We start from the raw sequence: 12539 nt of genomic DNA on the forward strand, positions 1-12539 counted from the left end.
CAGAATTTCCCCATGCGTGGAGGGCTGTCAGGCAGGAGCCTCTCACCACCACAGTCTTCCTGAAACTGATCCAGAGTAGAATTTACAGAGGACAGGAGGGAAGAATAAACATTTCCAAGGTCATTTTCATCTTTTACGTTAGGAATTTAAGTCTGCCAGGACTTTTCTCTCTTAAGAGAGAAAAACAACTGCTCCCTTGACCCTTTGTAAAAATGAATGCACCCTGCCACTTTAAGACTTTTTCAAACTTCAAGTTCAGAAGAGTCCTAGTCTTACCCAAAACAGGTTTAATGACATTTTTAAACCTGAATTCCATATTCTTGCAATAAACACAGCCATACAAGCAAGAGAAACAGCCAATACGGCTTTCTTCTCTCTACTGTACGATAGTGAAAAATACTTTTCAGATCTGTGGGAACTACGTGGTTTAAGCACAACAAATTCTAAGAAAACAGTAAATTATACAGATTTAAAGAACGTATGAGGTGACCCTCTCAGGCCTCCAGAACTGTAATAAATCTGTTGTCCTTTTAGTAAGAAACTGTTCAACTATTAACCAAGACTGACAATGTTACCATTACTACCCACCTCTCAAACTCCTTTAAACTCTTGCGGAAAAGACAAACGATCTTAAACTTCAAACTATTCAAATCACAATCAGCAAAGCATTCTTCCAACATGTGATCAACCGTGGCACATCAAGGTCACAAAAAATAAGCTTTTGCCTGCAATTATGCTGCAGTTCTAGCATTCACACTTCCCAGAATATTTAACAGTCTAGAACTTTCTAAATTTTTTTTTTTCTAAAGTCATGGGGTCTTGTCTGCCTCATCCCTGTGCACATGACAGATGCTAAGCCCTCTGACTTGATACCCAGTGCTGAGGTTCCAAACATAGACCCTCTGAGCTGGGGAGGCTGGCGTCCCACACAGGATTAAGGAAGTGCTTTAATCTGAAAATGACAGGCAGAGTACAAATGAGACTTCAGTCAGCCTGAACCTGGTTCATTAGGATGGAAAGATGAGCAGACACAGGTTGCTAAATTGCTTTCCTGGAGAAACTAGAGACAAGGCAAAAACCCCCACTAACAGCCCACCACAGGCACTATATATAATTCAATCATATTTGTGTCACCTGCCTTTAAAAAGAGTATGACATACATGTGTCTCTTCTTGGGCCCTAGGCTGCTCAAAGGAATAATCCCTTAAGGGAAAAGGAGAAAGGGCTGCGAACAGAATAACCACACGACCAAGGTCGCCTTTTCCTCAGATGACACAAAGCATGCAAAATTAGTTCTTGAAAATTCAATCATTGCACTGGTTACTCATGCCTGTAATCCTAGCTACTTGGGAGGCTGAGATTAGGAGAATCAAGGTTCAGGGCCAGGCAGGGCAAAGAGTTCAAGAGACTCCATCTCCAAAATAACCAGAGCAAAATGCACTGGAGGAGTGGCTCAAATGCAGAGCACCTGCTTTGCAAGCTCCAAGCCCCTGAGTTTAAACTGCAGTCCCACCAAAAAAATAAAAAAAGTTACAATGATCGCAAAAAGCCATCTGAGAAACATAACAATTTAATAGATGAAATAAATACTCCAGTACATGCAAGGTAAAAACTTGACATTGGGGGAAAAAAAATCACTCGATAGTGTAAATTAAAAAATAAAGCACACGCTCACAGTAGCTTCCCCCACTTGCAAATCACGTGGTGAAGTCATACTCTTTCCATACCAAGTATATCCCTAGCTCAAACAAACAAAAAAAAATGACATACAAAAAAAGGTAGCTACATCCATGTGTAAGGAGTGAAAACTGAGGTAACTTTTTAATTAAAAAAAAAAAAAAGAAATGAACCCATGACCTCCTTCCTGCCCGATTACTAATAAAATTTAATTGATGGGCTGGAATGAAGGGTAATGCCACAGCCACAACCAGTGATTACCAACTTCCATCTCCCAGTCCCTACTGGGTATGGGCGGGTGGGTCCCTGGGCCCTCCGGGTGCTTGTGTTAAATTGTGTGCATGGCCCTGCTTTTTGAAGATTCCTCTTGAGCATCTGACACGAGGGGGAGGGGGTGTCACCTATGATTTCTTTGGTATAAATGGAGAGGGGCAGAGAATAAGTGTCTCCCTTTAGCCTGGGGCTGGGGAAAGAAGGAGTATGGGGTGCGTGTGTGTAGGGGTGGGGGTGCTAATTCACAGAATTGGAATTCACTGGCGGTAAAGTCCTGGGCGAAGACCTCTCCCTTAAAGCCTGAGATAGCAGGGTGCAGCCTTCAGACACGGCGCAGGCCGAGTTCCTCAGCCTCTCCCTGTGGTCCGACATCTTGGCGCCCCCATCGGGGTGCTGTGCCAGATCCCTGAGGCACTGGGTCAGGAGCACGCAGGCCGACACCACACTCATGGCGCCACCCAGGATGGCGGTCTGCACCGCCTTGCCCTCGGCGCTGACCGCCGCCGCGCGACCCAGGAACTGCGGCTCGGTGGCGAAGCCCACCAGCGCGCTCACGGCCTGCACCAGGGGCCCGCTGAAGAGCGCGCAGCGGCTGCGCGCCAGCTCGCTGGGCGCCACCTTGACCTCGCGCACGCAGGCCAGCAGCGCGGACGCACTGGTGCTCATGCACTTGACGCCCAGCTTGAACTGCTCGCGCGAAAAGCGATCCCGGGACTTGTCACTGGCCAGGGCGCACGCGTCCGTCAGGAACTTGAGGTTGCGCGACAGGCCCTGCGACACCTCCAGCAGCAGCTGCGGGGTCATGTCGGCCAATGGGGTGGCTCGGAGCACGGCGCAGCCCTGCTCCACCTCATGGCGGCAGCGTGTCACTCGATAACGGTCCACCAGGCCTGGCTGAGCAGGCTGAGCGCCCGGCGTAGCCACAGCCGCCAAGTAGGCCGCGTGCGCCGAGCACTCGGTCAGCGACACCACCAGGTCGCCCAGCTCCACCAGACTGTCCCCCGCCTCTCCGAAGCGACCCATGTTGAGCTGGCTCTGCACGTCGTGGGTGAGGATGGAGAGCCCCTTGGTGCGCGCGATGATGGTGTCCCGGCACTGCTCGAAGGACTCCGCGCCCGCACATGGGGAGGCGGGGCCTTCGAAGAGCACAGGCCGGGCCTCGCTGGACAGCAGCAGCAGGTCGGCCACCAGCTGCATCTTGCCCTTGCAGTGGTCGCAGACGGACACCAGCCTTTTCCGTGGCTGCGAGCTGGCCCCACCGACGGCGCTCACAGGAGCCGGAGAAGCCGCCTCGCCAGTGGGCTTCCCAGCGCTGCCGCTAGCCATCGCGCCCGGGGGGCACTGGCATGCCGCTCCGGAGCCCGCTACCACCGCCGCTACCGCCGCCCCCGCGCCTCAGCTGGCCAGGGCCGTCGTGCCTCCCGCGCACCATCATGCCATCCACCGCCGCGGGCAGGGCGCACTGGGCTGCGGCGGCCGGAGCCCGGGCGGCGCGGGGCGGGCCCGAGGGCCTGGGAACGCTGCAGGCTTTTGAGGGCGCGGGGAGGGACTGCGGCGACCGGCCTCCTGGAGGGCTTGCAGGAACCATGAACCGGGGCGCAACAAACTCACAGCCCGCGCTCCTTGCCGCCCTGCTGCCTGGAAAGTCCCTTCGGCTGGGTCGCCTTCCTGGGCATGGCCCGGCGGGGCCGCCGGAGCGGAGAGGGCGGGACAGGGAAGCTGGGAGTTGTCCTTCCTTCCTTCCTTTCTTTCTTTGAAATCAAAATCCTTTCCTCGGGGAGGATCGCGGGCGGAGGCTCCGGCGGGCTGTGCTGTCAGCCGCTGCGCTCCAGTTCACCGTGGGTTCGGCGGCGCACGTGGGCTTCAGAAGGCGCTGGGACCCCAGCAGGCGGCACTTCCTCGCGACGGCGGCCGAGGCTGGCGCTCCGGGACGCACGGCCGCTCCGAGCACATCTCCTGCCTCCCGCGCTCGGGAGAAGCGGCGCCGGCTAGCAGGGCCGAGGGTGTGGTCGACGCTGTGGCGGCCGCGCCGAGTCAGAGTCGGGCGGGAGCCTGCACTGATTGCGCACGGCGGCCGCCCCGCTCGCGCTCTGGCCCGCCACGCCCGGGCGTGCCGGCTCCGCGGCTGCCCTTCCCGCCCGCCTCGCCGGCTCAGTGCGCGCGGCCCGGCGCCGCGGCGGCACGCCCTCTCTGACCGCGCGCCCGGCGGCCCGCTGCTGGCTGGCGGCGCGAGTCCATCCCGGTGGCCTTCTGGTCTCGGGCCCGCGGCGGCTGAGCTCTCCAGAGGCCCCGGGCCCCGCGCATCGGACGCCTCTGCGCGCGTCGCCCCCGGGCGGCCGGGCCAACTCAGAAGGTCCCCGTGGCGCTGCGGCAGCCGGCCCGGGCCCCGGCTCCTGCCATTTTTGTCAACCACCAACTTCCGAGCGAGCGCGGAGAGACTGAAAAGGAAGGGCGGGGGCCGAAAGGCAGCGGGGAAAACACCGCTTCCTCTCCGCGCGCGGCTTCGCCTCGGTGCGCCGCCGCCCGCCGGGGCTGCTGGAGGCCGCTCCTCTCCGCGTCCGCGCCTCGCCCCCGGCTCGCCGCCGCCGCCACCTCGGCCGCAACCTCCCCCGAGCCTATAGAAATCTTTTGTGTGGCGTCACCGCCTTTCGTTTAAATCCCGCTTCCTCCTCTCGCCCTTCCTCCCGCCCCCTCCGCCGCTCCCGGATGCTTGCGCGATGCGCTGCTCCTCCCCCGGGAAGCTGGGTGGCTGCGGGGAGGACGCCGCCGCCCTGCGCCCAGGCTGCCCGCGTCCGGCGGGTGGTCCCCAGTGGAGAGGCTGGAGGAGCAGAGCAGGCAGGGGTCGGGGAGCCCACCCAGGGCCGGGGCTTGGGCGCACCCCGGGGAAACCCGGGCGCAGCCTCCAGCTGGCCTTACGTAAGCTCATGGCCAGCCCCGGGGGCTCCATGCTTCCTCCCCCGCCAAGGGAGCAGGTCTAAAGGGTGACTTGTTTTCTGGGCCAGGAGGAGGAGGTCACTCCATGCCATCCCCTGGTGATTTGCTGGAATCCAGTTCTCGTGGTTTGTGGGACTTCGGTTGGTTTTCCAAGCTCTACCCCTGGCCTTAGTTGCTCATGGACTGCGTGGGGTGATGAAAAGAGAAAAAGCGCCCTGGGGATATTGTCCCATCCGCGGAGGTTGAGGGGAAACCCAGTGCGGGCTTTGAACCAGACTTCTTGGGGTCCGAATTCCTTCTTCCATTTGTGAATGGTGTGACCTTGTGTAAGTTTTCTCTTCTTGAAGTCAGACGCTGGGCCCTGACTGCTTGGTTACTTGACTCATATCGGTGGCTTGACCTCTGGTAACTTCAACTGTATAACGGAATAATCGTGACCATTGTTAAAGGAGAGAGGCACCTTGCAGGTAAAAGTTACTATCTCCGCTTTCCAAGTGTGCAAACTGATGGCTAGAGTGACTTCCTAATGTCCTGAACACAGCAGCTGGCTGTGCGAGGAGCCTGCCCCCTTCTTCTCTGGGGTTTTGCAGACCATGTCTGCAGGAAGTGGTTGGAACCCCTGGGCTTCCTCCCAGCCCAGTGCCGCCTCAGTTGTCCTAAGAAGGGCGGGTGCTCTAGGTGCCCAGCCCATCACATGCTGGGTGTGCCCAGCTAGTGGAAATGTTTGTCTCACTGTCTCCTCCTAGGACCCGCAGGCCACCATTTTTCACCCAATTATAAATGATACTTGTAATGATGATCTTCAATTTATTATCCAAACCCACTTTGGAGAACAAACTGTGAGAAGAGCTATTAATAAATTAACCAGGAACAGCAGGTACAAACCCGGAAGGACAGTCACCCTACATATAACCAAAAATGTCCTTAGAGATCTGCTTGAATCTAGACCAAGTTATTTTGCAAACTGAAGTCCATAAAACCAATGGCTTTCTCAACAAGTAGCAATTCTGTAGTGTTAATTAATCTCGTTTTCCTACAAGGGAAAAATAGTTGGACAAATCAGACTGGTTCCATGGTAACAGAGCAGTAGCACCTGAGTTCTTAGTTCTAAGAAACCTGTAAGAAAGAAGTTGAACCTCTTCCCCTATGCCTAATTTATCCATGAGACTGCTCTGGGATTGGGGGATTTTTTTCCAGACACTTGGTGCCCCTGCACCAAGAGAAGGTGCCCCTTCTCTTCTCTGTTTTTTTGTTGCTCCTGGAAGCCTCCTACCCCAACCAGGAGCTTGGTTGCATGTAAACTGCTCCATTCTATTCCAGGTTTGGTTATTTTCAGAAATTGGTGGACCGTTTTCCCAGCCTTCCTTGCTTCATTTTTTAGGTAGCACAGCTCTACCTCCACCTTCCTTTAGGTTCTCCTTCCTTTCTGCCATAGTTCATTCACTCCACAAACACTGGGTACCTGCTATAGGCCAGCCCCATGCTGGGCACCAAAGTGACATAATAGGTGACTTCTTCCTCCTGTTGAAGTGTATTTTAGTCTAATCTGATGAATAAAGGAGGACTTGCTTGTGTCTTTCTCTAGAGTCACTGGGGTAATGGCTTTTTCTTTAGAAAAACTCCACCTATTACTCCTTCTAACCCTTTCTCTTTTTTTTTTTTCTCCCCTTCTTCCCTCCCTCCCTTCCTTCATTCCTTCCTTCCTTCCTTCCTTCCTTCCTTCTCATAGGGTCTCACTATGTAGTCCAGGTTGGCCTTGAACTCACAATCCTTCTGCCTCAGCCTCCCAAGTGCTGGGACTACAGATGTGTGCCTCGACATGCCTGGCTGTTAACCCTCCTTTAAAATTGAAATCATAAGAACCAAATATACTGTGCAAAGTATTTGTTGTGGTATGCTCACCCCCAAATTCATTTGTTGAAACTTTATCAGCCATGTGACAGTATTGAGAGATGGAGCTTTAGGAGGTAATTAAGTCATGAGGGTGAGGCCTTCATGAATTGGGATTAGTGCCCTTGTAAGAAGTTTGAAGAGCTGTTCACCGCTTTGTTCTTCTGCCATGTGAGGACACAGCAATAAGGTGCTATCTGTGACTGACAGGCCCTCCCCAGATCAGATGGTGAATCATTTGGTTCCTTGATCTTGGACTTCCAGCCTCCAGAACTGTGAGAAGTAATTTTCTGTTGTTTACAAACTTCCCAGCTGGAGGCATTCTGATAACAGCAAAGGAGAGTCGGACTAACAGCATTTGTTACCTAATGGATGTGGAGAAGGAGAAGCAAGCTGAAAAACAGGTGAGGGGTGGCTGGAGGAGAGTCAGTCGAGCAGATGAGGGAGCTGGGCTGTGTCAAGCGTGTCCTCACCTTGGAGGACTGTCTCAGGCCTCCACTCAGTGGGCCTTTGATAAATGAGTGACCAGGATGCAAAGAGATAACCAGCTCAGATTTGGGCAGGAACAGTGGACCTACCTGCAGGTAGGGTTGGGGAAGCATCTTTTCCTTCTGCTCCATTATTTTAGAAGCTTCCCACCACTGGACTTCATGACGATATAACAACACGGGCACTTTATTTTTGCTTCTCATTATGGTAAAATGTGCCATCATAACCTTTACATGTACAGCTCAGCAGTATTAAATATATTGTTGTGTAACCATCACTACCATTCATCTTCAGAAATGTTTCCTCTTAGCTGGGCACTGGTGGCTCATACCTGTAATCCTAGCGACTTTGAGAGGCTGAGATCTGGAGGATTGCAGTTCGAGGTCAGCCTGGAAGAAATAGTGTTCAAGACCTCGTCTCCAAAATCATCATCATCATCAGAGCAAAATGGACAGGAGGTGTGGCCCAAGTAGTAGAGCACCTGCTTTGTAAGCAGGAAGCCCTGAGTTCCAATCCTAGTCCTACTTAAAAAAAAAAAAGAGAAATGTTTCATCTTTTGAAATGACACTCTGTATCCATTAGCCAATTCCTCTTTCTTCTCTCCTCCAGCCCTTGGCAATCACCAGTCTACTTTTGTCAATTTCACTATTCTAGGTACCTCATATAAATGGAATCATACTTGTTCTTATTTTACTTGTGGTGTCTTCAAGGTTTCCATGTTGCTGTATGTATCAGAATTTACTTCCCATTTAAGACTGAATAATACTACATTGTATGCACTCTGGCTTCTGATCACCTTTCACAGGACACCCCAGAATTTATGGACCAACCAAGCTGTATGTGGTATACAGTGCCACTTGGTGGTCAGTTTGGGGTGGTCTCTGACCTCACGTACCTTCCCTCATGTCCCTCTGTTTTGTGTTTAGGATCACAGATCCGCCAATTCAGTCTCAGGTGGTCTACCCAAACATCACCAGTCTCTTCCCTTCAATATCTCTTCTATAGGTCAGGAATTTACATCTGGAGGATGTATTCCTATCCCTCTATTTCAATCATCCCCACAGGTGATGGATGAGAGCCCCCAGACTCACCATGTAACAGTCACTCTCCTTACCTGGCATGTCCTCTTGCTCTCTGGCATATTTGTTCCTACCCAGTAAGAATACCTTGGCAGAACCTCACCCATCAGTCCCATATTCTCCCCACCTTCCTTCCTGTGTCTCTCTGTTCACCTGAGGACAGGTATGTGAGGGAGGCTTGTGTACAGGATCATAGTCCTATTCAGAACACCTGAACACTCAGGTCCCAACATCTAGGAGATGTGGCATTTTCTCTACTCATTTATCAGAGCACCCTACATGGAAGTTAAGGTTGCTTGCAAAGAATAATAAGTTTTGTACCCCATTCCTGTACTGGCCACAGTGATCTTTAGATCCATTTTCCATTTTCTGAGAATCTTGGAAAACAAAAAAGATGAGTGCTAGGATTCAGGCACTAGTCATGTCTGACCATGTCTCTTAGAGTTCTTTGTGGTTATTCACCATAGTTCCACAAGGTTTATTTCTGTTGCACATGGAGCCTATCCAGTCCCTAAGACAGACAGGCACTTCGAACCCCTCCTGTCTGCTGTGTTGCAGGCATAGCTCGGTGTGGCCATCTACATCCTGTTTGTGACTCTTAGCCTAACTGTCACCAAAACCTGTCATCCCTATAAGGGCAGGAACTTGATCTACTTGTCTTTCTCCCATACCTAATGACTTGCATGACTATCAATCCATGGATACAGGATTTGTTCATTTGTTAAACCTCTCAGCCAGAAATGTGTCTTTTTATTGAACCAAAATCTGGCTGCCCACCAATTTCACTTGGTAATGGCTGGGAAGTGGTAGACACTCACAGAACAACAGCAGGAGCACAGCCTGGGCCTCTCCAGTCCTCAGCTCAACCCCAACCCAGGCCCTGACTAAACCGCCCATGACTCAGCCGTGATAGGGTTACTGTTCAGCACCTGAGCCCTGCCCTTCAGGCCCTGGGCCTCGGGCTCTGGTTAATTTGTAATTGTGCCATTCTAGTTTTTCATTTTCAATGTTACTCCTGCCCAATTTCAAATACTGCTTGAAGCTCTTGCTTCACATCCTCTGTTGTGGAGGACACAAACCAGGGGGAGCCCAGATTAGGACAGTAATAGATTTGAGGCTCAGTTTTGTCATCTACAGCCACTGCACCATTTAGAGGTGGGGTGAGTATTAATCCTAGAGCAAGGAGAGGCTGGTGTTTGGGGAAAGCAAGACCACACAATGTCTCACTTCCCGCCTTCCTCTTCAGCCCTGGGCCACCCTGCCTGAGACCTACTGCAGATCCTGGTCCCTACTGAGCACTCCTGACTTTTTTCAGTCCATTTCCCAAAATGGCTCCCAGTGTAGCAGTGCTGAGCACCTCACTAATTAACCCACATGGTGCTGTGGTAGAAGAAAGACACTAAACATGACCCTGTTGTCCAGTACTCCTGGACTCAGACCTATGCCCTTGGCTGACCTAGCTATGTGACCTCAGACACATGATGTAATTCCAAAACCAGGATTTCCTCTTAGTTAAAATGCAGATAGCTGGGTGTCTGTGGCGCATGCCTGTAATCCTAGCTACTCAGGAGGCAGAGACCAGGAGGATCGTGGTTTAAGGCCAGTCCAGGCAAATGGTTCTCAAGACCCTATCTTGAGAAAACCCAACACAAAAAAGGGCTGGTGGAGTAGCCCATGGTGTAGGCCCTGGGTCAAACCCCAGTACCATTAAAAAAAAAAAAAAGCAAATATTACTGGATGCTGTCGCTTACGCCTGTAGTCTTAGCTACATGGGAGGCTGAGATCATTAGGATCCTGGTTCAATGCAAGCTGAGGCAAACAGTTCCTGAGACCCCATCTCAAAAAAAAAAAAAACAGAGCAAAATGGACTGGAGGTGTGGCTCCCATGATAGAGCACCTGCTTTGCAAGCATGAAGCCCTGAGTTCAAACCCCAGTCCTACCAAAAAAAAAATTAATAAATAAAAGGCAGATATTATTATGACATCATCCCTCCAGGCCTTGACCTCTTGCATTCTGAATTAAATTTACTGCGTGTTGTTTCTCTCCACTGCTAGTCAAAAACCTGCAAGAGCAAGGTCCTTGTCCTGTTCATCTTTGCCCCTGTGCTTTGCCTATTTAACCAAGTCAGTTTCCAAAGGTTAACCAAGTCAATTTCCAAAACACCAAGATATATTTAAAATATTAAAATGTTGAAAATGCAATTGATACAGACGTTTTCATATCGGTAGACTAGAAGCCAAATGAATTTCCTCCTTAGATGAAAGTCCAGAGGGAGCTTTGGAACTTGTTACCCATCCCAACAATTGCTGTAAACACTACATGACTTTCCTTCTCTGTAACTAGACACCGTGGGCCAAGAATCCCAGCACTTTTGCCCCTTCTCTTGGCAATTGGCAACATGAATTACCAGGATGGCCCCTCCCAACAGAGCACATGACTGGCCACAGCTGTGTGTGCTTTGTAGCATGACTGCACCAGGACAGCGCTCCAAGCCACTGGGTGGAGCATTGAGCCCCTGGGAGAAAGCTTGTGACATTTCCCCTATGAGTTCAGCAAAGAAAAGAAAATTTTTAAAAAGCTCTCTTTTCTTTTGAGTGTTTTCTGCACATGTCAATAGAAAAATGTCATCATGACACACTGATCACCAGTACTGTGGGAGAGAATGTCCACTGCTTTGGTCCTATGAGTGAAGGTAAGGCAAACCTTGTGAGCTGCTGGCCTTCTCAGCCTCCACCTTGTGCTTTTCCCTTGATCACATAATCACAGTTTTATTTGGGTCAACAATGTGTACAGGTAGAGGGACAACATTCCAGCCTCTCTTGGAGAGCTAAGTTCCAGTCCCTGATAGCAGAAGTGTTCTGTGCAACGTCCAAGTGGGAAGCTTAGAAGGAAGTTGACCCTTATGAAAGCTATGCTTTCATAAGCTTTGATTGGCTTTCCTGCCTTCTTCCTTCCTCTGGAATGTCATCTTGTCAGCTGTAGCCCAGATAGCCATCTTGGAACTTGTGATGACCTCAAGGATGGAACCCAGTGTGGGCCAGTGAGCTGGAACAGTTGAGAAAGAAGGCTGCTTACCACATGACTGGGAAACCACCATACCGAAGATGCTTAGTGTCTACCTGTTTCTGGGAAAGAAATATCAGCCATAAGGTCTTTTATCTTAAACATTTAAAAGCAGTTTTTTCTTACATGTAGCCTCTTAATCATATCTATACAAGGCATGAAAGTAGGGTTTTTTTGCCACTTTGTTGTAATAGTAAAAACAAACAATCCCCCCCCAAAATGCTAACACCACCAAAGAATACTATGCATCAGTTAAAGAATGTAAGTTCTTCATTCAATATTTTTAAGTGGAAAACACTTCAAGAGCCCAATATGCATAATAATTCACCTAGTATTCTGCCATAAACACATATGAATGCAACAAAACCATTTCTAACGACACTTTGATATTTGTAAGATTATAGAAAACTGTAAAATAGATGCAATGCGTGTCATCCTAACTGTGGTTAGTGTGGAGTCCGTGCTAATTGTGGATTGTGGGGTCGGTACTGAAACCCTGTATGTCTGAATATTTTATAACTACATTGGGTGTTTATGTCTTCCTACGTAATTAAAATTTTCAAAGAAATTGGCAGATCAGTCATTTAAAACTTGTGGGATTTTAAAGCATCCCTGGCCAACATCTTTTTAAACCGAAAAAGATCAGAGGCACAGAATTAGATTAAAATCAGAGAAGAGAGACTATTGTAAAAAATGAAAATGAGTGACTGAAAAGGAACTCTCGCGTTTAAGAGATAGCAGTAGTACTGAAAGCTGCTGAAGTGAGTCACCTGTCACGAGGAGGACAGCACTAGCCCTGTATTCATGACCTAAAAACAGGGCTCTACCTGCCACCCCTTCTTTCTAGCTGGCTGCCCTCAAAAGAAATGCAGAAGACAGGGCACATGTCTGACACACTAACGGGGTCTTAGTAGAGCCAGGACAGAATCCAAAACTCCAGCTCCAAGTCATTTGGGCTGATTGGCACTCCTGAGGCCCCGAGGGCACTTGGGAACCTGGCCATGAGCTGGAGACACAAGGTCGGCCTCTGCAGGAAGACGCGAAGCGCTTGCCGTCCAGCAAGAGCAAAAGGCCCAGCTAGGCCAAGGGGAGGAGCCGTAGGGGCGGGGCTAAGGGACGGGGCGGGGCTTCCG

General features: G+C 50.6%; 1 protein-coding gene and 2 long non-coding RNA genes across 3 annotated transcripts; 1 reads left to right on the plus strand and 2 right to left on the minus strand.

Moving 5' to 3' along the window:
- Positions 1-1552: 1552 nt before the first annotated feature.
- On the minus strand, positions 1553-4071 carry Tlnrd1 (talin rod domain containing 1). Its single transcript, XM_020181137.2, has one exon. It carries the CDS (start codon positions 3274-3276, stop codon positions 2188-2190), a length of 1089 nt encoding a protein of 362 aa, XP_020036726.2. The 5' UTR covers positions 3277-4071; the 3' UTR covers positions 1553-2187.
- A 241-nt stretch (positions 4072-4312) lies between these two features.
- LOC141419288 (uncharacterized) lies at positions 4313-7951 on the plus strand. The gene is made up of 3 exons (XR_012444070.1): positions 4313-5351; positions 7087-7178; positions 7558-7951. It is a non-coding gene; the product is annotated as an uncharacterized lncRNA (long non-coding RNA).
- A 2539-nt stretch (positions 7952-10490) lies between these two features.
- On the minus strand, positions 10491-12502 carry LOC141419289 (uncharacterized). Its single transcript, XR_012444071.1, has 2 exons — positions 12308-12502; positions 10491-11468 (listed from the first exon to the last, which is right to left on the minus strand). It is a non-coding gene; the product is annotated as an uncharacterized lncRNA (long non-coding RNA).
- Between the last annotated feature and the right edge of the window lie 37 nt (positions 12503-12539).

This window comes from Castor canadensis, chromosome 19 (genome assembly GCF_047511655.1).
Source record: "Castor canadensis chromosome 19, mCasCan1.hap1v2, whole genome shotgun sequence".
NCBI lineage: Eukaryota > Metazoa > Chordata > Mammalia > Rodentia > Castoridae > Castor > Castor canadensis.

Bases quoted from the DNA above. Each gene is read 5' to 3' on its own strand.
- Tlnrd1 (XM_020181137.2), bottom strand. From the start codon at position 3,276: ATGGCTAGCGGCAGCGCTGGGAAGCCCACTGGCGAGGCGGCTTCTCCG.